This window comes from Protopterus annectens, chromosome 13.part0 (assembly GCF_019279795.1).
Source record: "Protopterus annectens isolate FY-2018-M chromosome 13.part0, PAN1.0, whole genome shotgun sequence".
Lineage (NCBI taxonomy): Eukaryota > Metazoa > Chordata > Ceratodontiformes > Protopteridae > Protopterus > Protopterus annectens.
Genome location: NC_056747.1, coordinates 102,786,228 through 102,811,002, shown reverse-complemented (window position 1 = coordinate 102,811,002; position 24,775 = coordinate 102,786,228). Strand labels below are relative to the sequence as shown.

At 44.6% G+C, this 24,775-nt stretch overlaps 1 protein-coding gene across 3 annotated transcripts in view; it reads right to left on the bottom strand.

Annotated features, from left to right (window-relative positions):
- Positions 1–24,775, bottom strand: part of HNRNPM (heterogeneous nuclear ribonucleoprotein M) — a 278,079-nt gene that overhangs the window by 159,031 nt on the left and 94,273 nt on the right. For all 3 annotated transcript variants that reach the window (XM_044090678.1, XM_044090679.1, XM_044090680.1), the window contains one exon: positions 2,050–2,148. In XM_044090678.1, coding sequence (XP_043946613.1) covers positions 2,050–2,148 — 99 coding nt within the window. The remainder of the gene's footprint in view (positions 1–2,049; positions 2,149–24,775) is intronic.

The following is a 24,775-nucleotide window of genomic DNA, read 5'->3' as shown; positions in this document are numbered from 1 at the left end:
CAAGGATCTATGCAGAGATGAACTTCCACATCATTCTTTCCATATCTTCCGTCAGACTTCGGGACGAACGAGTCGAGGTAAGACAGGGAGACTTGGTCCAGTGCCATTCCAAAAAGGGTGACAACACCCTAGAAGGCACAAACACTAGATGGTCTGGAAACCGGTTTCCCTTCAGAGCCAATGGTAAAGGATACAGAGTTGGTCCGAAAGTCTTAGTTTTGTCAAGACAGTAGTGGAGCGGTCTGTGCATAACCCAGGAGTGAAGGATTCTCACCTCCTCGTTCAGAGGCTTGGAGAAGGTGGTCAAGTTTATAGCTCGATTCAAGGTTGTGTCCATGACCACCTTGGGCATAAAAGGATGGGTTAGTCAGAGTGATACTCTGGGGAGAATATAAGAAACAGGTCCACTGCCATGACAGCTTGCAGCTCAGAGACCCTACTAGCTGAGATAACTTAGAAGACTGCCGTTTTATTGGCTAAGAAGTTTAATTTATCAGAAGCTGCCGGCTCAAAGGAGGGTTGTGTTAATTTTTTCCAGAACAAAACTGAGATCCCATGGAGGTGTGGGTTGTCTCCTGGAAGGTCTGACGTTACCCACTCCCCTCGGTCGCAGAAAGGGGCTGTGAAAGCACCTTGTCTTCTTCAGTGATAAGCCTAGTGGGACTGGCAGACAAACGGTTGTCACCAGAGGCCCTAATCTTGGGGCTTTTTTCCTTGTCCTTCATACACTTGAGGAGCTCAACCTCAGGATGACCATCAGACCTCATTGGACAATGCGAGGTAGATAGATTAAGATGTCCAAGATTTAAGGTCTATGCACGATAATCCTAGAACTGAAATGGGCACAAACGGCAAGTAGGGACTTATGATCCAGGCCCAGACAGGTGACATGTATGAAAGTCTCGGTGTGGTGAAGACAAACATGGAATAAAGCAAGGAAAGAAAAAGAAAAAAAAAAAAAAAAAAAAGATGTTCCAACAGGCTACTTGGCTTTAGACTACTTGGTATGGACCAACAGATGTGCTGAAACATTGCTTCAGGCTCCAATGGCAAGAAAAGACTGATGTTATGGTGTTGGTTGGCTCCTGTTATACTCAAGCGTACTGACATAAGACATTTGCCAGCCTTAGGAGGGGGGAAATTTCTACACTGGTAGTCAGGCCGGCCAAGGGCTTCCACAGCAGGATATCTCAAGTGAGGGTGAAACAGTGAACGCGAACATTTACAGGACTCTAGTCAGGAGGATCCAGTTTTTTTTTTTTTGGTCAAATCCAAAATAGCCTGATCCCTCCCCATTTTCTTCATCAGATCCAAGGAGGAAGTACTCTGGGATATTTTCAGATCCAACTTGTGTCTTCCTAGATGGGTCTGAAGCTGAGGTGGAAGATGAAAGCTTGGTTTCTTTAGCGTTATCTTTGGGAGATTGAGTTCCAGATATTGCTTCTCCAAAGGAAGATGGTTTTTATTTTTCCTCTCCGCAAGAGCCCTAGGGTTGAAATTATGACAGAGCAATCGTCGTGCAGATGTGGCCCTAGGCAATAAACACTGTGTGGGCCATCAGACAGCACGTTTATGACCACACTTGACACTTTAAAACCAGAGGGACCTTTTTTCACAATAGCAGTAACTACAAAAAAGGAATAAGTTGTTGTTTTTCTTTCGGCTTTTTCCCAGTAAGGGGTCACCACAGAGGAACTCCGGTCCGCTAATGATTGGCAGTAGATTTTAACGAAATGCCGAGGTGCCAGCTCGACGCCCAACCTTCAAAGAAGGCATGCCCATTTACGCACGCATATCTTTCGAACGCTACCCAACTGCGGGGAGGACATGCAAACTCCACACAGAAGGCACTCCCCCCAAGCCAAGCAGACAATCGAACGGGAGAACCTCTTGCTGTGAGGTAACAACGCTAGAGGATCAGATCAGAATCCATCAGTTAAGGAAGGAATGAAAATTGACACCATCAGAGCTTTCATTAGTAAAGGTACACATAGCTGCATATGAAACATGTTATAGCTTGATTCACTTATGAAATGAAACTGTTCTCACCACCAGGTCCTGGGCCCATGTTTCCCATTCCCATGCCTCTGTTCATACCAAGTGGCTGGCCTCCAGGTCCTAAACCCAGACCAATCCCTCCAAGGCCATCTAGAAGAGAGGGAAAAAGTACATAAGTATACCCACAAATACACAAAGATGGTCAATACTCTACCGTGCATAACTGTATGTAGCATAGACAGGTACTTGCACACAACAGATTAGGAAAAGATGTGCTGAGATGCACAAGATTAACTTATGCAATTAACATTACCACAGTTCCCAACAAATAAAAGAAAAAGAATACATCATGCAAGTGCACATTTGTAGTTTTATATTCGGACTAGTCTTGATGTTTAAAGTACACTTGTGCAAGGTTTGTTTTTTTTTTTTTTTTTGAGACAACCGCAGGGTGCACTGCTGCAATCTCAGGTTGTGGCCATTACAAGAAGCAAAGCTGCAGAGAAGGCAACATTGTCCTAAAAAGTACAGTTTTGTACCTACCATAAATGTAGATGTTCGAGGATCCACATTGCTGCAGTCCTAACTATTGGGTAGTCCGCTGTCCAGTCGGCCCGAATACCAAAGTATATGGCTGACGTCGGTCAGGGCGCATTAGACTGACGTCAGTACGTCAGGGTACTAATGCGCATGACCGACGTCATATCCTCAGTCTTTTCTTGCCCCAGATGTCAGAAGACCCTGAAAAGCTAAGGCCAAAACCAAAAATTCCAAACATACCTGCACCAAAAATATGTACAATATATACAAAATTACCAGAATATAACCTCACCTACACAACCACCCTTAAACACAGAGGGGAAGGAGGGAGGGTATTGACTGCAGCAATGTGGATCCTAACATCTACATTTATGGTAGGTACAAACTGTACTATGTTCTGCATTCCACATTGCTGCACTCCTAACTATTGGTAGAATCCCAAAGCAGAGGTAAGGGAGGCTGGCAAATCACAAGGAAGCAGGAACTGACAACATGCCTTGCAAAATAGCTGTGGCAAAACCAGCCCTAGACTTAGAGTAGAGAGGAAGGTGATAATGCTTAGAGAAAGTATGCACTGAACTCCAAGTAGCTGCCTCCAAAATATCCTTAGTGGCCACCCCTCTCAGAAATGCTGTAGAAGTGGCAGTAGCCCTAGTGGAATGAGGCCTAATTCCAGCTGGAATCTCCTTGCCATGATGGGAATAACAAAATGCAATGCAAAACCCAATCCACCTAGAAATAGTTTGTTTTGACACAGGCTTGCCCTGCGAACCCAAAGCAAAAGAAACAAACAACTGCTGAGACTGCTGCTCAAATAATAACGCAATTGCCTGTGTACATCTAAAGTGTGCAAAATCTTTTCCCCTTTATTTTGGGGATCTGCATAAAAAGTAGGCAAATGAATAGTTTGGTTTAAAGCCACACTAGAAACCACCTTAGGCATAAAGGAAGGATTAGTAATGAAGATACCCTATCCTTATGAAAATCAAAAAGGCTCTACCGCCATAAGGGCCTGCAACTCAGAAACCCTTCTTGCAGAAGTAATGGCCAACAAAAAGCAGTCTTCCATGACAAATATTTCAATTCAGCAGTAGTCAGAGGCTCAAAAAGGTTGTAGAGTAAGTTTCTCCAACACAAAATTGAGATCCCAAGCAGGAGTAGGAGCTCTACGTGGGGTCTTATATTCTTTGCCCCTCTAAGAAATTGCTTGAACAAAGGATGCAAAAACAATGGTGGGTCACAATCATAGTGAGCTGAAATTGCTGCAGCATGAATCTTAATGGAAGAGAAAGACAAACCTTTGTCCAATAACTCAGTAAGATATTGAAGAGCCACACTCAAATTAGGCTCAGAAATCTCCAAATTGTTTGCTGCACTCCAAAATAAAAATCTCTTCCATTTTTCTGCGTACACTTTCCTTGTACTAGGTCTTCTGGCTTCCATAATCACATTTAAAACTCGTTGAGGAAGTTGAGACCTGCTGTCTTTCAAAACAGAATATGCCAGGCTGTTAGATGAAGAGATTGAAGCTTGACATTAAGCAGGTGACCGTCCCTCTGAGACAACAGGTGTGGAATCAAGGGTAAAGGCCATGGAGGCTTCCTTACCAGACTCCTCAGTAATGGGTACCAGTGCTGCCGAGGCCAATCTGGAGCTATTAAAATCATCCTTGGCTTGTCTTGTCTGACCTTTAGAAGCACCTTTGGGAGAAGAGGCAGAGGTGGAAAAGCATACACATGAAGATTTTTCCAACTGAAAGAAAGAGCATCCACTTTCCAAGCTGTGTGATGAAACCTCTTTGTGCAAAACTTTGGCAGCTGGTGGTTTAGTGGAGAAGCGAACAGATCTATGTCTGGAGTTCCCCATGACACTGTCAATTTGTGCAATACATGAAGCTCGAGTTTCCACTCGTGCGGATCCACGATTTGACTGCTTAACACATCTGCTAAGGAGTTCTGTGCTCCGCAGAAACCTTGCCTGAAGAGTTAGTTGCAAGCTGAGCGCAGTCTCCCATAAAATCATTGCTTGCCTGCACAATGGGTAAGAATGTGTTCCCCCTTGTTTGTTGAAGTACCACATGACAGTTGTGTTGTCTGTTAGAATCAACACCTGCCCTGGAAGAAGTAACTCCTTGAAAGCCACTAATGCAAACTGGACTGCTAACATCTCTTTCATGTTGATATGTAGATGCTGTAGTCTGGCAGGCCACTTGTCTTGTATCCACTTCCCATTTAGATGAGCTCCCCAAGCAATGTCTGAGGCATCTGTCGTTAGAATCTGACTCGCCTCTGACCGGGTCACAGAGTCCCTTGTTTAGATGACATTCCTGAGCCCACCACAAAAATTCCTTTTGAATGCAAGGTATTATTTGAATGACAGTGTCCAAATCCTGGCAGTGCTGTGTCCATACATTTTTGAGATACCATTGCAGCTTCCTCATATGCAGTTTGGCATTGGGAAGCACCAGAATACAAGATGCCATGAACCCTAAGGCTTGAAGGACTGTCCTTGCAGTCAGCCCGGACTGAAGAGATAGTTGATGGAAGTAACTGGAAAGATTCTTTTGTTTGTCCGGGGTTAAAAAGGCCATCTGGGCTGCTGTATTCAGTCTCACACCCAGAAAGCACATGTCTTGAGAGGGTACTAGACTGGACTTTATTTCGTTCACAGAATACCCTAGGCATCTTAGCACTGCTATGACATAATCCAAATGCTGTAGAAGGTCTTCCTTTTCTTGAGCTAGAATCAGGCAGTCGTCCAAGTAAGGATAGATTTGAATTCCTTTTAGCCTGTAGTAAGCTATCACTGGAGCCTGAACCTTTGTGAATACTCTGGGCGCAGTGGATAAGCCAAAGGGCAATGCAGAGAACTGATAATGAGAATTTCCAGCTCACGCAGATACTTCCTGCAACTTAGTCTTATAGGCACATGAAGGTAAGCTTCCTTGAGATCTAAAGTTTCCATCCAGTGATCCTTGCCCAGCAGAGGTAAAAGCTGTTGTAACGTCAACATTTTGAACTTGGGAATGTCCAGATAAGTGTTGAGGATAGATAAATCCAAAATTGGCCTCCACGTGTTCCCCTTCTTGGTACTAGGAACAGGCGAGAATAAAATCCTAGGCCCCTTTCTGGCACAGGAACTGGCTGAATGGCCCCTATGTGGAGCAACAGAGAAATTTGCTTGTGAGCCTCTTGTCTTTGTAGAGGAGGAATGTCTGGCATGCCTTTGAAAGGAGGCATGGTATGGAAATAAAACCTGTAACCGTGGTGAATGATATCCAGAACCCATCTGTCTTGGGTAATTAAATCCCAATTTTCTTTGAAAAGAGACAGCCTTCCTCCCAAAGGTGCTGCCAGGCGAGAATATACTGGCAGCTGAAAAGGCAGGTCATTGGGTCTGCTTACGAAAGGACTGACCCCTGCCCTCACCAGAAGTCTGAGCAGGGGAACTCCATGTCCTAGGCCTAAAAGAAAGTACAGTTTTGTACCTACCATAAATGTAGATGTTCGAGGATTCCATTGCTGCAGTCCTTACTATTGGGTATAGTCCGCGTCCAGTCGGCCCGAATACCAGAGTATAAGGCTGACGTCGGTCATGGCGCCTTAGACTGACGTCAGTACGTCAGGGTACTAATGCGCATGACCGACGTCATATCCTCAGTCTTTTCTTGCCCCAGATGTCAGAAGACCCTAAAAAGACAAGGCCCAAAATACCTGCACCAAAAACATGTACAATATATACAAGAATATATACAAAAATAGAAACATGTAAACTCACCTACACAACCACCCCTAAACACAGAGGGGAAGGAGGGAGGGTAAATTGGACTGCAGCAATGGAATCCTCGCACATCTACATTTATGGTAGGTACAAAACTGTACTATGTTCTTCGTTAGCCATTGCTGCAGTCCTGACTATTGGGTAGAATCCCAAAGCAGAGGTAAGGGAGGCTGGCAAATCATAAAGAAGTAGGAGGTGACAACATGCCTTGCAAAACAGCTGTGGCAAAACCAGCCCTAGACTTAGAGTAGATAGGAAGGTGATAATGCTTAGAGAAAGTATGCACTGAACTCCAAGTAGCTGCTTCCAAAATATCCTTAGTTGCCACCCCTTAGAAATGCTGTTGAAGTGGCAGTAGCCCTAGTGGAATGAGGCCTAATCCCAGCTGGAATCTCCTTGCCATGATGGGAATAACAAAATGCAATGCAAAGCCAATCCACCTAGAAATAGTTTGTTTTGACACAGGCTTGCCCTGTGAACTCAAAGCAAAAGAAACAAACAACTGCTGAGACTGCCTAAAATTCTTAGTCCTGCTTAAATAATAACGCAATTGCCTGTGTACATCTAAAGTGTGCAAAATCTTTTCCCCTTTATTTTGAGGGTCTGCATAAAAGTAGGCAAATGAATAGTTTGGTTTAAAGCCACACTAGAAACCACCTTAGGCATAAAGGAAGGATTAGTGCGTAATGATACCCTATCCTTATGGAAAATCAAAAGGGCTCTACTGCCATAAGGGCCTGCAACTCAGACACCCTTCTTGCAGAAGTAATAGCCAACAGAAAAGCAGTCTTCCATGACAAGTATTTCAATTCAGCAGTAGCTGCAGGCTCAAAAGGTTGTAGAGTAAGTTTTTCCAACACAAAATTGAGATCCCAAGCAGGAGTAGGAGCTCTCATGGGGTCTTATATTCTTTGCCCCTCTAAGAAACTGCTTGAACAAAGGATGCGAAAACAAAGGTGGGTCACAATCATAGTGAGCTGAAATTGCTGCAGCATGAATCTTAATAGAAGAGAAGGACAAACCTTTGTCCAATAACTCAGTAAGATATTGAAGAGCCACACTCAAATTAGGCTCAGAAATCTCCAAATTCTTTGCTGTACTCCAAAATAAAAATCTCTTCCATTTTTCTGTACTCCTTGTACTAGGTCTTCTAGCTTCCATAATCACATTTAAAACTTGTTGAGGAAGTTGAGACCTGCTGTGTTTCAACACAGAATACGCCAGGCTGTTAGATGAAGAGAGTGAAGCTTGACATTGAGCAGATTACCGTCCCTCTGAGATAACAGATGAGGAATCAGAGGTAAAGGCCATGGAGGCTTCTTTACCAGACTCCGTAGTAGTGGGTACCAGTGTTGCCGAGGCCAATCTGGAGCTATCAAAATCATCCTTGGCCTGTCTTGTCTGACCTTTAATAGTACCTTTGGAAGAAGAGGCAGAGGTGGAAAGGCATACACATGAAGGTTTTTCCAACTGAAAGACAGAGCATCCACTTTCCAAGCTGTGTGATGAAACCCCTTTGTGCAATACTTTGGCAGCTGGTGGTTTAGTGGAGAAGCGAACAGATCTATGTCTGGAGTTCCCAAGACACTGTCAATTTCTGAAATACATGAAGATCCAGTTTCCACTCGTGGGGATCCATGATTTGTCTGCTTAACACATCTGCTAAGGAGTTCTGTGCTCCTGGCAGAAACCTTGCCTGAAGAGTTAGTTGCAAGCTTAGCGCAGTCTCCCATAAAATCATTGCTTGCCTGCATAGAGGATAAGAATGTGTTCCCCTTGCTTGTTGATGTACCACATGACAGTTGTGTTGTCTGTTAGAATCAACACCTGCCCTGGAAGAAGTAACTCCTTGAAAGCCATTAATGCAAACTGGACTGCTAACATCTCCTTCATGTTGATATGTAGATGCTGTAGTCTGGCAGGCCACTTGTCTTGTATCCACTTTCCATTTAGATGAGCTCCCAAGCAATGTCCGAGGCATCTGTCGTTAAAATCTGACTTGCCTCTGGCCGGGTCACAGAGAGTCCCTTGTTTAGGTGACATTCCTGAGCCCACCACAAGAATTCTTTTGAAGGCAAGGTATTATTTGAATGACAGTGTCCAAATCCTGGCAGTGCTGTGTCCATACATTTTTGAGATACCATTGTAGCTTCCTCATATGCAGTTTGGCATTGGGAAGCACCAGAATACAAGATGCCATGAACCCTAATGCTTGAAGGACTGTCCTTGCAGTCAGCACGGACTGATGAGATAGTTGATGGAAGTAAAGTGACAGACTCTTTTGTTTGTCCGGGTTAAAAGGCCATCTGGGCTGCTGTATTCAGTCTCACACCCAGAAAGCACATGTCTTGAGAGGGTACTAGACTGGACTTTATTTCGTTCACAGAATACCCTAGGCATCTTAGCACTGCTATAACATATTCCAGATGCTGTAGAAGGTCTTCCTTTTCTTGAGCCAGAACCAGGCAGTCGTCCAAGTAAGGATAGATTTGAATTCCTAGAAGCCTGAAATAAGCTATCACTGGAGCCAGAACCTTTGTGAATACTCTGGGCAGTAGATAAGCCAAAGGGCAATGCAGAGAACTGATAATGAGAATTTCCAGTTCGAAACCGCAGATACTTCCTGCAACTTAGCCTTATAGGCACATGAAGGTAAGCTTCCTTGAGATCTAAAGTTACCATCCAGTGATCTTTGCCCAGCAGAGGTAAAAGTTGTTGTAACGTCAACATCTTGAACTTGGGAATGTCCAGATAAGTGTTGAGGAGAGATAAATCCAAAATTGGTCTCCACGTGTTCCCCTTCTTTGGTACTAGGAACAGGCGAGAATAAAATCCTAGGCCCCTTTCTGATACAGGGACTGGCTGAATGGCCCCCATCTGGAGTAACTGAGAAACTTGCTTGTGAGCCTCTTTTCTTTGTGGAGGAGGAACGTCTGGCATGCCTTTGAAAGGGGCATTGTGTGGAAATAAAACCTGTAACCGTGGTGAATGATATCCAACACCCATCTGTCTTGAGTAATTAAATCCCAATTTTCTTTGAAAAGAGACAGTCTTCCTCCCAAAGGAGCTGCCAGACGAGAATCCACTGGCAGCTGAAAAGGCAGGTCATTGGGTCTGTTTACGAAAGGACTGACCCCTGCCCTCACCAGAAGTCTGAGCAGGTGAACTCCCTGATCTAGGCCTGAAAGAACCTTGAGCCCTGCCCCTACCACGTCTAGACCTACCCCTAGACTGGGAATCATAAGCAGGATATGTCCACCCCTTAGCAGGCCAATTTCTACTAAACTTCGGTGGCTGCACCTGCAAAAAATCTTTAACAGTTTGCATAGACTTAGCTTTGTCCTCCATTTTCTTTAAAAGTGCTTCCACAGGCGATCCAAACACATCAGACTGTAAAGGAGCATCCAAAATCCTTGTCTTAACATGCTCAGCTAAATTCTGATCCTTCAACCAGGCATGCCTGCGAAGAACAGAACTAGTAGCAGCCACCCTCGAGGAGGCCTGTACAGCATCAAAACCACATTGCAAAGAATGCTTACCCACTTGTTCAGACACATGAACCAAATCCAGCAACTCTTTACACTCAATACCTTCCGCCAAAGCATCCACCTTAGATTTCAATTGTGAAAGGAGATAATTTTGATATTTTAGCATGTGAAACTGACAATTCAACGCTCTCATGGCTAGAGTGGAAGAAGTATACACTTTCTTTCCCCACCTATCCAAAGCCCTTGCCTCTTTATCAGTGGGAACAGGATTTTTAACCACAGAAGCTTTAACACCTTTAGGCCCCTGAGAAACAGTTTCTGGGTACGCCCTAGGACTCTTAAACAAATACTTATGAGCTTCGGGCACCCTATAATACCTATCAGGTTTAACAGGAGCAGGAGGCAAAGAGTCAGGGTTCAGGGAAGCCTCTGCAAAACATCTTCCACCACATTCAACACAGGAGGAATAGCTAAGGGCCTATGCTGGGGCAAAACAAGAATTCCCTAAGCCTTTTCCTGGAATCAGAGTAATCCTGGCCTTCCCATTTAAAATGCTCCCTCATGGAATGCAGAGTCTCTGAAAATGAGAAATCCTCAGGAGGAGAAGCTGTAGGAGTGGAATCATCCACATCAGAATCAGAATAAGTAGGATACTCCTGCAAGTCTTCCGCATGAAGACTCTGAAGCCTCTGAACATTGTTCAAAACTATCAAACTCGGTTCCACCCTAGGCCTCTTATCAGGCGGGGCCATAGAACCCCTAAGCAAAGTAAGCAAATCTTCTGCCATTTTAAGCATATGTTTCTTAGGTACAGAACCCGAAATGCTAGGAGAAGCCCCACTGAAGCTGAACTAGGCCTACCTCTCAAAGAAGTTTTGGCAACAGAAGGAGAAGCTCTAACTACCTTGGGAAGAGAGGGAAGAACAGTTACGAGAAGCCCCTCAGCCTGGCCTACCTCCTGAGAAGGCACATCCTGTAATAGTAAAGTTTCTGCCTGAGACTCCATGGAAACTCCTGGCAAAACCTCTGGCTCCACTGAGCCTTCTAAAGAACCGACGTCCGGGACTGGCGGTTCATCAACCCTAGGTTTCACTGATTTGTCCTTGCGCTTCCGAAGCGGCCGGAGCATCCGACGGCATTTTATAATTGCAACGCTTCCCAAACACTAACCTGGCACAGTCTAACCTCCTCTTAATAGTGCGTTTGTTAAACCTAGCACAAGAGCGGCAACCAACAACGTCGTGCTCAGGCCCTAAACAAGGTATACACAAGGTATGGTAATCCCTATGAGGTATCTGTTTCCACAAGAAATACAGTTATTCACTTTTTCTGACATCCGGTAAAATACTGAGGCAAGAAAAAACCAAAATGTTCCCCAACAGGGTACTTAGCCAACTCTGTTTCGGTCTGAAACTCCGGTTTCGGAAATATTTCAGAACGCCAACCTGCACTCATAAAACTGCTTCTGCATCGGACCATGCGGCAAAAAGACTGAGGATATGACGTCGGTCATGCGCATTAGTACCCTGACGTACTGACGTCAGTCTAAGGCGCCATGACCGACGTCAGCCTTATACTCTGGTATTCGGGCCGACTGGACGCGGACTATACCCAATAGTAAGGACTGCAGCAATGGAAAACGAAGAACATCCTTGAGCTCTGCCCCTACCACGTCTAGACCTACCCCTAGACTGGGAATCATAAGCAGGATAAGTCCATCCCTTAGTAGGCCAATTTCTACTAAACTTCGGAGGCTGCACCTGCAAAAAATCCTTAACAGTTTGCATAGACTTAGCCTTGTCCTCCATTTTCTTTAAGACTGCTTCCACAGGCGAACCAAACACATCAGACTGCAAAGGAGCATCCAAAATCCTTGTTTTAACATGCTCAGCTAAATTCTGATCTCTCAACCAGGCATGCCTACGAAGAACAGAACCAGTGGCAGCCACCCTCGAGGAGGCCTGCACAGCATCAAAACCACATTGCAAGGAATGTTTACCCACCTGTTCAGACACATGAACTAAATCCTGCAACTCTTTACACTCAATACCTTCTGCTAGAGCATCCACCTTAGATTTCAATTGTGAAAGGAGATAATTCTGATATTTTAACATGTGAAACTGACAATTCAACGCCCTCATGGCTAAAGTGGAAGAAGTATACACTTTCTTTCCCCATCTATCCAAAGCCCTTGCCTCTTTATCAGGAGGGACAGGATTTTTAACAGAGGCCTTCACACCTTTAGGCCCCTGAGAGACAGTTTCGGGTCTGCCCTAGGACTCTTAAAAGATACTTATGAGCTTCAGGCACCTATAGTACCTATCCGGGTTTAACTGGGGCAGGAGGCAAAGAATCAGGATTGAGGGAAGCCTCTGCAAAACATCTTCCACCACATTCAGAACAGGAGGTATAGCTAAAGGCCTATGCTGGGGTAAAACAAGAATTCCTAAGCCTCCTGAATCAGAGAAATCTTGACCTTCCCATTTAAAATGCTCCTGGAATGCAGAGTCTCTGAAAATGAAAAAAGGAGGAGAAGCTGAAGGAGTAGAATCATCCACATCAGAATCAGAATAAGGAGGATACTCCTGCAAGTCTTCAGTCGAAGACTCAGAAGCCAACATTGCTCAAAACTCTCAAACTCAGGTTCCACCCTAGGCCTCTTATCAGGAGGGGCATAGAACCTCTAATCATAGTAATCAAATCCTCTGCCATTTTAAGCATATGTTTCTTAGGCAAAGACCCTGAAGCAGGACTCAAAGAAGCCTGGAAACAGAAGGGAGGCTCTAACCACCTTAGGAAGAGAGGGAAGAACAGCCACCTGAGAAGCCCCTCAGCCTGGCCTACTTCCTGCAGGATACATCCTGTAACAGTAAAGTCTCTCCCTGAGACTCCAAAGAAACACCTGGCAAAACCTCCGGCTCCACTGAGCCTTCTAAAGATCCGACCGCGGCGTCTGGGACTGTCGGTTCTTCCCTCTAGGCTTTGCTTTCCGGCGGCATTTTATAATTACAACGCTTCCCAAAACTCCAACTGGCACAGTCTATTAAATCTAGCACAAGAGCGCATCCAACACTCAAGGGCAACATGAGGTATCTGTTACACAAAGTAGTAATTATGAGGTATCTTCACTTTTGACAGTTATACTAAATACTGAGGCAAGAAAAACCAAAATATTATTCCCCAGCGAGAAGTACTTAGCCAACTTTGATTCGGTCTGAAACTCTGACTTCAGGATCGCCAGTCTAATGCGCCCTGACCGGGGACAGCGGACTACCCAATAGTTAGGACTGCAGCAATGTGGAATGAAGAACATCTGGAAAACTATATACTAAAATCCTGTTAGAAAAGATTAACTAGTTACTTGTTTAAAACAAGGTGCAAACAAGTAAGCGAATCGTATTATAAATATAATGCATACAAGTTTCTTGTACAAAAGTTGTGTGCTTTCCAAAATGCAAAGCTTCATAACCACAAGCTCAAAAGAAAGCCAAACAGGGCAGCTAAAATCCCCACTGAAGTTGCAGAATGCTTACTCAAGCCAAAAACACAATCCAGCAGTAGTCCAGTACAAAACACAGCTTTATTAAATCCACATAAAACAGATAAGCGCTTTCGTCCAAGACACGTGGAAGACATCATAGTCATGAAATGAAAGACACTCCCTTAAAGACATAACATTAAAATGCAATAAAACAGTTTTATGTAATAAATATGCTATATAAAATAGATTACCATTAAAAACTGAATATAAATATGTATAAATGTAAGTTACAGTATTAAAAATGTTCATCAAAAAAACATTTTAAAAATACATAATACCATGTGATTTATCTGTAATGCTTTGAGCTTTAAAAGGGAGCAGACGGAAATATTTTCATTTAATCCTGGTACCTGCACCAAAGTGTTAACTGCCAGTAAAGCTCTCTCTTTTCTAAGAGTATGGACCAGGCTCCACCTCTGATGTCTGTCCTTGTACTACTACATAAAAATTAAACATATGTTCATTGTCCAAAATATGTTTGCTCAAAGCATTGGTTAACTTTTCTATTTTGATCTCCTAGAGGTGCTCATAAATGCAATTTTTCCTGTCAGTTTTACAAATAAAAAACAGTAACACTGGTTAAAACAGCACAATAAAATTACTCTTTCAGAGTTAGTTACATCTATGATGAAGTTTAAAAATATTGTTGATGTTAAGTGTCCCTTTTCTTAATGTATTTACAAAAGTGGCACGTTCAACACAAACTTGGATATATGAACAAATGTGCAAGTCCACTTTGTTTCGTTTCAAATGCATTTTTTAGGTTCCTTCCTTTCTTATAAAGTATGGTTGGAATTATATATGAAGGGTCTAACAGCTTGATGCCATCGTAGGATGGACCAATTATTTGTTTTAATGCAGTGCTGTCGGAAAAAAAGACCGTTATTAAGGTGACAACTTCAGGTAAAACCCCCACAACAACAGGACATTCTCTTTTCAGAAACATGAGTGCATCACATTCGGACAAAAAAAATCTTCCATAACAGACACCATTCGTGCAGCATGCACAAATTGTCCCCTCACTATAGCCTTCTGTTTCGGTGGATAAGAACTTAGTGAAGTAAAGAATTTGAAAGTCTCTTTTCTGAAGATTTTTTATAGAAATTTCTTATTTTGATAATCCTCAACAAGGAAAATGTCAAGGAAGAAATTTCATCTAAATGTGTAGAAGTAAACGTTACAAATTCTGTAGATACAAGTAATAAAATTAATAACTTAGATCCATCCTATAAAATAAAAATATCATCCAGATACAGAATATAGTGTTTGATGTAACCATAGAAACTTGAGAAAAAGGAATTTTCTTCTCCCACTGTCAACTACATTGTCATACAGACCCACCACATGCCGATCCCATAGCTACCCCCTTCTTGTAGAAAGATTTTGTTGTTAAAAATAATAAAATTGTTTTTCAGCGCAATTTCCATGAGGTGAGTGTAATACATCAAAATGACCAACTTTCTTTGCATAAAAGGAACTCACTGAACCAACCAAGACCAATGCTGTGAGGAATAACTGAGTAAAGGTCTTTGTCAATAGTCAAAAAGACAAAAAAGTGTCTTTTGAAAGGTATCTTGTTGAAGGAAGGTCCAGGAATCTTTACAGATACGAATTTCATTAAAAACAAAACGTTTTAGTTTATGGTCAAGATGTTTAGCCAAGGGGTGTGTAATGGATCCTTTAGCATTTACTGTGGGGCACACTGGTGGTGGTGTTAAATTCTTGTGCAACTTGGGCAAGCCAAACATTAACTGACACTCTTGGATGTAAAACTGATAGGCAATTCAGAATTTCAATAGAAATAGAACCTTCTATAAAAAGAAGTTTTGTAGTTCACTCCTTAATTTAGTGTAAGCACCATTTTGCATAGGCTTTACTGTTTAAAATAAATAGCATCGTATTGTTATAGCCATTTAAGTTCATTAACACACCACCCCCTTCGTCTGGTTTCATGACCCCAATTCTATCCAACACATCCAGAGTGTGAATTTTAGTATTCGTCCTATGCTTAGTATGGAGGTTATGCACAACTAGTTCACACATTCTCTGAAATAAAGAAATCATAGGCTGTAATGGAGGACTGTAAGTGCTGGAAATGGCAAGGGGGTTAAACTGACTAGATAAAAAGCTCTGAAAAAAAAACTTTGGGTTCAGTTTGCAGATCCAAAGTGGTGGCTACATTACACTTGTATTGGGGTAAAAAAGTGAAACCCTTTGCAAAAATGTCACAATGTGAAGTGTCCATACAAACATTAGAAAAATTATAAACTTTAAAATCACCTAAAGAATTCATAATGATGTTGCAAGGGGGCAGAATATGGTCATGGTAAGTGCCTATGTCAAGAACATCAGCATGTTCAGGGGAATCCACTTACATTTCCTGTTGCAATTGTAAAAGCTTCTCCCTCCCCTGTTGGATTGTCCCCCCTCCCCCATCGATTGTTGGGGTGATGAGAAGGTGAAGGTGCAACAACATGTTATGTCTATAAGGGGATGTGTCTTCTTTCATTTCATGACTGATGCCTTCCACGTGTCTTTATAAGGGGGACTTTACAATTTTATTGTACCCGATGAAGTTAGTGTTCTGGGACAAAAGCGCCATCTGTTTTATGTGGACTTAATAAAGCTGCGTTTTGCACTTGGGACTACTACTGGATCGATTTTTTGGCTTGAATAAGCATTCTGCTAGTTCAGTGGGGATTTTAGCTGCCCTGTTTGGCTTTCTGTCCTTTGAGCTAGTTGTCGTATTTTTCCTTCATACCACAACATTAGGCCTTTGCGATCTAGGTTTGTGCAAGAGGGGCACACAACATGAAAGGGGGTGCTGGCTAGGTGAACATGGTTTTAGGACACCACTGCATCGACAAAGTACAGTTGTGTACACGTACCATAAATATGGACGTTAAGAGTGTATTCACTGTTGTAGTCATCACATTTGGGTTATCCCTGCCAGGGTAACCCTCAGCCGGCCTGAATACCAGAGACTTAATATTTCTGCGTCGGTTGCTGTCGCTTGAGGACTGACGTCAGGTAGTCAGTGGTTTAAAGGAAGGTATCCAATGCCATTACATCAATTTTTCTTGGCCTAACCTGTCAGGAGCTGTAAGGAAGAACAAAACAAAAAAAAAAAAAAAAAGGGGGGGGGGGGGTGGAGGGAGGGAAACCAGGACTGCAGCAGTGACTACACTAACATCTACCTTTATGGCAAGTGTACACAACTGTACTATGTTCGTGTTTCACTGTTGCAGTCATCACATTTGGGTAGATTCCCAAAGCTGAGGAAATGGGTGGAGGCAGTCTAAGAAGCTAGGGGCTGGCTAGCATGCCCTGCAAGACTGCAAAGGCAAATCCTGCCCTGGATTTGGAGGAGAGGGGCAGGTGGTAATGCTTGGTAAAAGTAAGAACAGATGTCCAGGTGGCAGCCTCCAGGAAGTCCCTGCTGGGACTCCTCTAAGGAATGCTGCAGAGGTAGAGACTACTCTGGTGCAGTACATCCTGACCCACTTGGGGGGGAGGCTTGCCATGTTATTTGTAGCAGGAATGGATGCAGTGTGCTATCCATTTGGAAATGGTTTGCTTGGGGATGGCATTGCCTTCTGCCCCTGAAGCAAGGCCAGCCAGCAATTGGTCATACTTTCTGAAGGGTTTAGTCCTGTCCAGATAGTATCAGAGAGGTCTGTGCATATCTAGAGAGCGCAGAATTCTTTCCTTGTTTTGGGGGTTAGGAAAGAATGTGGGTAAATGGATGGATTGGAAAGAGAGCCACACTGGACACTACACCTTGGACATGAAGGATGGATTAGTTCTGAGGGACACAGTCAGCATGGAAGATAGGTTTCACAGCTATGAGTGCTTGCAGCTCAGACACTCTTCTGGCTGAAGTGATGGCCAGGAGGAAGGCAGTCTTCCAGGAGAAAAATGTTCGTTCTGCAGAAGAAGCTGGAACAAAAAAGGGCAGGGTGAGCTTTTCCAATACAAAGTTAAGATCCTATGCTGGTGGTGGTGCCCATCTGGGGGGCCTCAAGTTGCAAGCCCCTCAGAAACTGTAATCAGAGCGTGTGAAAAAAAGAGGCTGCTCAGTGGGAAAATTAGCAGAAATAGCAGAGGCATGACTTTTTATATAGAGGAAAAACAGACCACTGTGTAGTAGGTCAGCTAGGAAATCCAGGATGAGAGGGATGGAGGGCTAGGACATATTGACCCCCTTAGCCTGGATCCAGGTGTAGAAACGTTTCCGTTTGCATAAGACTTTCTGGTGCTAGGGCGCATCTGGCCTCTAGGACAACATCCAGAACCTGTTTACTGAGGATGGCAGATTGGTCAGGGGTTAAGGTATAAACCAAGCTGCCAAACTGAGTGTCTGCAATTGGGAGTGCAGGAATTCCCCTTCCTTCTGGATTAGGTGGTTTGGAATCAGAGGAAGATTCCATGGAGGCAACAGGGACAGGCTGCGCAGCAAGGGGTACCAGTGCTGCCTGGGCCAGTCTGGAGCTACGAGAAGGGTCCCAGGTTTTTCCTCCCATATTTTGATCAGTACCCTGGGAATGAGAGGTAGGGGAGGAAAGGCACAGACCGAAAGGTTTACCCAGGGGTAGGACAGGGCATCCACTTTCCAAGCCATGCAGTGATGCTGTCTGGTGCAGAATTTGCTGAGCTGATGGTTGGTATGGGAGGCAAAGACGTCGACCTCCGGGGTTCTCTATTTCTGAGTTATTAGGAAGAATGCGTTTGTTGAGCTGCCACTCGTTGGGGTCCAAGATAGTTCTGCTTAATTGGTCTGCCAGGGAGTTGAGAAAGCCTGGCAGGTACGGTGCTAACAGGTGTATTTGCATGGAAGAGGCTCTAAACCAAAGGGTCATGGCCAGCCTGCACAGCAGGTAGGAGCGAGTCCCTCCCTGCTTACTGATGTACCACACCACAGTGGTGCTGTCTATTTTGATCTGGAGAACCCCTGGAGTGAGAAAGTTTAAAAGCCATCAAGGCGTGCTGCACAGCCATCATCTCTTTTTGACTGATGTGCAAGGGGAGTTGCTGGGTGTTCCATTGGGCCTGTATGCACCTGGCGTCCAGGTGTGCACCCCAAGCATAGTCTGATGCATCTGTGGTGAGGGTCTGAGTGGCGGGGTGTGGCGGGATGGGCAGTCCCTTGTTGTGGGAACAGCCCGTTGCCCACCAAAGAAATTTCCCCTCTCAGGCAAAGAATAATAGGCAGAAAAGTTTGCAGATTTTGAGAGTGAGGCTCTTTAGTTACCACTGAAGTTTCCTCATATGCAGTCTGGCATATGGAATGAGGAGAATGAAAGAGGGCATGAACCCCAGGGCTTGCAGGATTTTCCTTGCAGAAAGCTTGGTCCTGGTGGCCAGTTGAGAGAAGTAAGCTGATAGGAAAACTTGTTTCCCTGGTGTAAGGCATGCCATCTGGGATGCAGTGTCCAGACTTGCTCCCAGGAAAATTATCCTTTTGGTGGGTACCTGTTTGGATTTCTTTTCGTTGATTGTGTACCATAGGGAAGTTAGGTCCTTTACAGATGCCAGGCCTTTCAGCATTTCCTGGCTGTCTGCCTGAATAAGGCAGTCATCTAAGTAGGAGTAAATCTGAGTATTTCTTTGTCTGCAAAAGGCAATGACCAGAGCCAGGCATTTTGCAAAAACTCTGGGAGCAGTAGATAAGCCAAAGGGAAGCGCAGAGAAGTGTTGAGATCCTGCCCTAAAGCAGAGATTTTCTGCAGGATTCCCCGATAAGAATGTGGAAGCAGGCCTCTTTTAGGTCCAGGGTGGCTAGCCAAGAGTCCTTGGAGACCACAAGTAGCAGCTGCTGGAGGGTGAGCATTCTGAATTGCGATCACCAGGAAGGTGTTTAAAATGGATAGATGAAGGATGGGGCGCCAGGTGCCCTCTTTTCTGGGCACCAGAAAAAGTCTGGAGTAGAAGCCTTGGCTCATCTGCTCTGCAAGAACATACATGTTTCCACTGCTCCCAAGGAGAGCAGGGAATGGATTTGCTTTTGAGCCTCTGCCCACTGATTTGGTGGTAGATCAGGGAACCCTTTTGTGGTTGAAAAGGTGTGGAAGGAGAATTTGTACCCCCTGAAACACAATGTTCAGCACCCACTGGTCCTTGGTAATGGTGCTCTTCAGAAAATAGAGTTTTCCTCCTAGGGGTACGTGAAGGTGGGCAGAGGCGAGTTCAGGAGGGTCCCTGGTTTTGAAGTGGAGGTAGTCCACTGCTTAGATCTGTGACCCCTGGGGCTTCTGTCTGGGGAGGTTTCCTCGGGGCCTAGGCTGGCCCTGCCGACTCGGAGCAAGAAAGGACCAGTGCTTGGAGGGAAAATGCCCGCTGAACCTAGGGGGCTGGACCTGTAAGAAATCTCGACAGTATGCATAGATTTTGATTTTTCTTCCATCTTTTTTAGGACCTCCTCAGCTTTAGTACCAAATAAGCATCCCACCCAGGGTGCATCCCACAATTCTGATTTGACATGGTCTGGCAGGGGTTGTTCCTTAAGCCATGCATGTCTTCCAATGACAGATCCAGTGACTGCTGCCCTGCAAGAAGCTTCAAGGGCATCAAAAAGTACAGTTGTGTACACTTACCATAAATGTAGATGTTAATAGTGTATTCACTGTTGCAGTCATTACATTTGGGGTAATCTGCTGGCAGGTAGCTCTCAGTCGGCCTGACTAAAGTCTTGGATCCTGCGTCGGTTGCTGTCCCTTCTTCCATGACGTCAGGTTGTCAGGGGTATAAAACATGCAGCTGACGCCATTATATCAGTTTTTCTTGCCCAATATGTCAAGTGCCCCCCTATTGGGGAGCAAATAAACAAAAACACAAAGGTATACCTCCAACCAAAAGCAAATGCACCAAAAAGGCTTTTAAAGCATAGTAAAGGAAAGGAGAGTTATAGCCAGAAAAAAACTAGGGTGCTGGAGGGAGGGTAACAGGACTGCAACAGTGGAATACACCACAACTGTACTATGTTCTTAGTGTTTCACTGTTGCAGTCATAACGTTTAAGTAAATTACCAAAGCTATGGTTGGGAGGAGGAGTTGATGCAGCATTAGGGTCAGCTATAAGGCCCTGCAAGACAGCAGTGGCAAAGCCAGCTCTGGATTTAGAGAAAATTGGTAAATGATCATGCTTGATGAAAGTATGTACAGAACTCCAAGTACCAGCTTCCAGGATATCTCTGGTAGGAACACCTCTGAGAAAGGCTGCAAAAGTAGATGCAGCCCTGGTGGAGTGAGATCTGATCCCCTGGGGGATAGGTTTTCCACGGTGCTTATAGCAGAAATGAATGCAATGGCTTATCCATTTAGAATTGGTTTGTTTTTAAATAGCCTTCCACTCTGCCCCTTCAGCAAATGCTACAAGCAATTGTTATTTTCTTCGAGATTTAATCCTGTCCAAGTAGAATCTTAGTTGTCTATGCACATCCAAGCAATGCAGAATCCATTCCCCTTTGTTCTGTGGATTGGGGAAGAAGGTTGGCAAATTGAGTGGACTGATTTAAGAGCCACAATGGAAACCACCTTAGGCATGAAAGATGGACTGGTCTTGAGAGATACCCTGTCCGCATGAAAGATGAGACTCCACTGCCATAAGGGCCTGTAAATTTTTTTTTTATTTCACATTTTGTTGACCGGGAAAGTCCGACTAGGTTCCACAGAGCCTGTTTTCAGCGGAGGCCTGGGGAGAAATGCTCCAGCTATCCAATAATAATTATAATAATGATAATTCAGATATCCTTCTAGCTGAAGCGATTGCTAAAAGGAAGGCTGTTTTCCAAGAATTTTTTTTTAAGTCTGCAGTAGCAGCTGGCTTGAAAGAAGGTAAACTGAGTTTCTACAAAACAAAGTTAAGGTCCCAGGCAGGGGTAGGAGCTCTCCTGGGTGGACTCAAGTTGTTTGCCCCTCTGAGACACTGCTTGAGCAGAGGATGAGAGAAGAGGGGTGGTTGTGTGTTATAGTGAGCTGAAATAGCTGAAGCTTGGATTTTAATGGAGGAAGAGACAGTCCCCTTGTGAAGCATCTCCGTTAAGTATTGCAAAATCTGAGGTAAATTGGGCGCTGCTGTGCTCATCCCTAAAGACTGGTTCCAGGCACAGAATCTTTTCCATTTGTCAGCATAAGATCTTCTAGTATTAGGTCTCCTCGCCTCCAAGATGACATCCATCACAGGTTTGATGAGGGATGATGAAGGTGAATTTAAGTGATTAGCCAGGCTGCAAGGTTCAATGTTGGAAGCTGAGGGTGCAGAATTTGGTTCTCCTGTTGAGACAGTAGGGAAGGGGTCTGAGGCAGGTGCCATGGAGGTATTTGAGAGACACAGCGCAGGAGGGGGTACACCAGTGTTGGCGTGGCCAGTCTGGAGCAATCAAAATCCTTGGTTTCTCCCGTTTGACTTTTAGTAGAACTTTGGAGAGCAGAGGGGGAAAGGCGCAGACGAATCGGTTTGTCCAGCAGGACAGAGCTAATGGTAAAGACGGACAACACCACAGTTGTGTGGTACATAAACAAGCAGGGGGGTACACATTCCTACCCCCTCTGCAGACTAGCCATGGCTTGTTTGTGGGGAGCCCTTGTGCAAAACTTGTCCAACTGGTAGTTCTGGGGGGAGGCAAATAGATCCAAGTCTGGGCTTCCCCAGTCGCTTGTCAAATCCGTGGTTCCAGTTTCCACTCATGTGGTTCCATGAGGTTTCTGCTTAGTCCGTCTGCCAGTGCATTCAATTTTCCTGGCAGGAATTGAGCTTGTAGATGCACTTGGTAGCTCAAGGCTGTGTTCCACAATGCCATGGCTAGTCTGCAGAGGGGGTAGGAATGTGTAGCCCCCTGCTTGTTTATGTACCACACAACTGTGGTGTTGTCCGTCTTTACCATTAGCTGTCCTGGGAGAAAGTAGTCCTTGAAGGCTGTCAGAGCATTCTGTACAGCTAACATTTCATTTTGATTGATATGTAGGTGCATTTGATTTGGGTTCCACTTGCCCTGAATGCACTTCCCTGCCAGGTGAGCCCCCCATGCATAGTCTGATGCATCTGTAGTTAGGGTTTGGGCGGCAGGGAGTAGTGCGAATGGCAGTCCCTTGTTTTGGTGGCAGGCCTCTGCCCACCACTGGAACTCCAGGCGTAGGCAAGGTACAACGAATTTGCTTCTCTGGCGTGAGGAAAGCCATCTGGGCAGTTTTATTCAAGCTTGCACCCAGGAATGTAATCTGTTGACAGGGTACCAGTTGTGATTTTTCATTTATGGTGTACCCCAGACAAGTTAGAACCCTTTTTATAAACGCCAGATGATTTAGAAGTATGCCCTGGTTTTCTGCCTTAGATAATCGTCCATTTATGGATATATTTGAATATTTCTTGCCTGCAAAATGCAATAACTGGAGCCAGGCACTTTGTGAATACCCTGGGTGCAGTACACAAGCCAAAGGGCAGTGCAGAGAACTAGTAATGCAAGTAGCCTGCTTTAAAGCATTGGTATCTTCTGCAAGATTCCCTGATTGGGATGTGCAGGTATGCTTCCTTTAATCTAGGAGTTGCCAATCAGGCTTCTTTGCCTAGCATAGGAAGTAACTGGTGAAGAGTCAGCAACTTGAATTTTGGAATCTCCAGAAAGGTATTTAGAGTAGATAGGTCCAGGATTGGACACCATGATTGGTCTTTTCTGGGTACCAGAAAAAGCCTGGAATAGAAACCTTGTCCCTTTTCCTCTTCTGGTACCAGCTGAATAGCCCCCATGCTTAAGAGGGAAAGTACTTGTTTTTGAGCCTCTGCCCACTGATTTGGGGGCAGGTCTGGACACCCGTTTGGTGATGGCAATGTGTGGAAATGAAATCTGTATCCCTGGGACACTATTTAAAACCCATTTGTCCTGGGTTACGAGTTCCCAGTTCTTTGCATGATGAGCAATCTCTCCCCCCCCCCCCCCAAAGGGGCGGTTAAAAGAGAAGTGTTTGGTAATTTTAAAAGCAAGTCATTGAGACTGTTCACTACAGGGGGTTGTCTTGTTATTTCCAAATTTGGAAGTGGAGGCCCCCAACTGCTTAGTTCTGAGAGTCCCCTGGGACTGAAACCTGGGGTTTTTGCTGTGTCTGGGTTTGGCTTGAAAGGATCTGGATGGGGCTGGAAAGGACCAATTCTTAGGCCAGTGCCTACTAAATCTGAGAGGTTGCACTTGTAAGAAATCTAACAGTTTGCATAGATTTAGCTTCATCTTCCATCTTTTTTAGAACTTCTTCAGCCTTATTGCCAAACAGGCGGTCCTGTGTGCCATGCAATCACAGCCCTTAAGGCAAAATAACATACCCAACATACTAGTAATAGGTGACTATAGTCAGGCACACTGACGTCCCACTCAATAGGCGGAATAAGGAGAAGGTTACTGTTAGCTGCCTGTCGGGTGCCAGGACCCAACACATAACACAAGCATTCAGGTCACTCCAGAATAAGTACAAATATGACTCTGTCATTGTCCATGTTGGTGTGAATGACCTGAGCTGCACTTCCCTGGACTACATGAAGAGAGACATGGAAGAGCTCCCCGATTTTGCAGCCCAGGCTGGTATGACCCTAACCTAGCATCCTGCCCTCACCAAGAATGATACCACAGTATAAAGAAAAAATTTCAACAACTGGCCAAGTTTCTGGTGTCATTATAAGGGGAAACAGTGTCTGTCCGCCTGGGATGACATGCGCGACAAGCCACGCTGCTTCGCTAGAGACGGCCTGCACCTATCACCCTTAGGCTTTCAAATACTGGCCAAGGCTCTTGCCACCCCCATACTGCCTTTTTCAGGCAAAGCTCAAAAGACAAACCCACCGCCATAAATAGCACAAGTAACAAAAAACTGAGGGCAATGCTACTCAATGCCAGAAGTCTAAACCTAAAAATGCACGCACTCGAGGCACTCCTCATTATGGAGAAAATAGATATTTGTGCAGTAACATAAACCTGGTTTAAAGACTCCAGAGAGCACCCCAGCATTACCAGGCTACAACTCGTACCATACATTTTGGCCACAGAAACCGGACCGAAATACAAAAGGCAGGGGGGATCCATATTCATCAAAGATACCCACACCTCCAGGTTAGTGGCAGAACACGATACTTCAGAGATCATCCACGTGCAACTAACAGGCAAAACTTCAATTCAAATTGTAGCTTGCTACAGATCACCTACCATGTTCCAGGACCCCCATTCCGCATTTCTGGAAACACTGGGAAATATAAAGGTCCTACCAAACACCCTAATATTGGGCGATTTCAATTACCCAAACATAACTGGGAGAACTACTGAAGTACTAACTCCCTTGCCCAACATTTCCTAGAATTTATAAACTCAAACGCCCTGGATCAACTGGACAACACTGCCACCAGAGGTGACAATGTATTGGACCTGGTCATCACCAACAAGGGCAACAGGTGC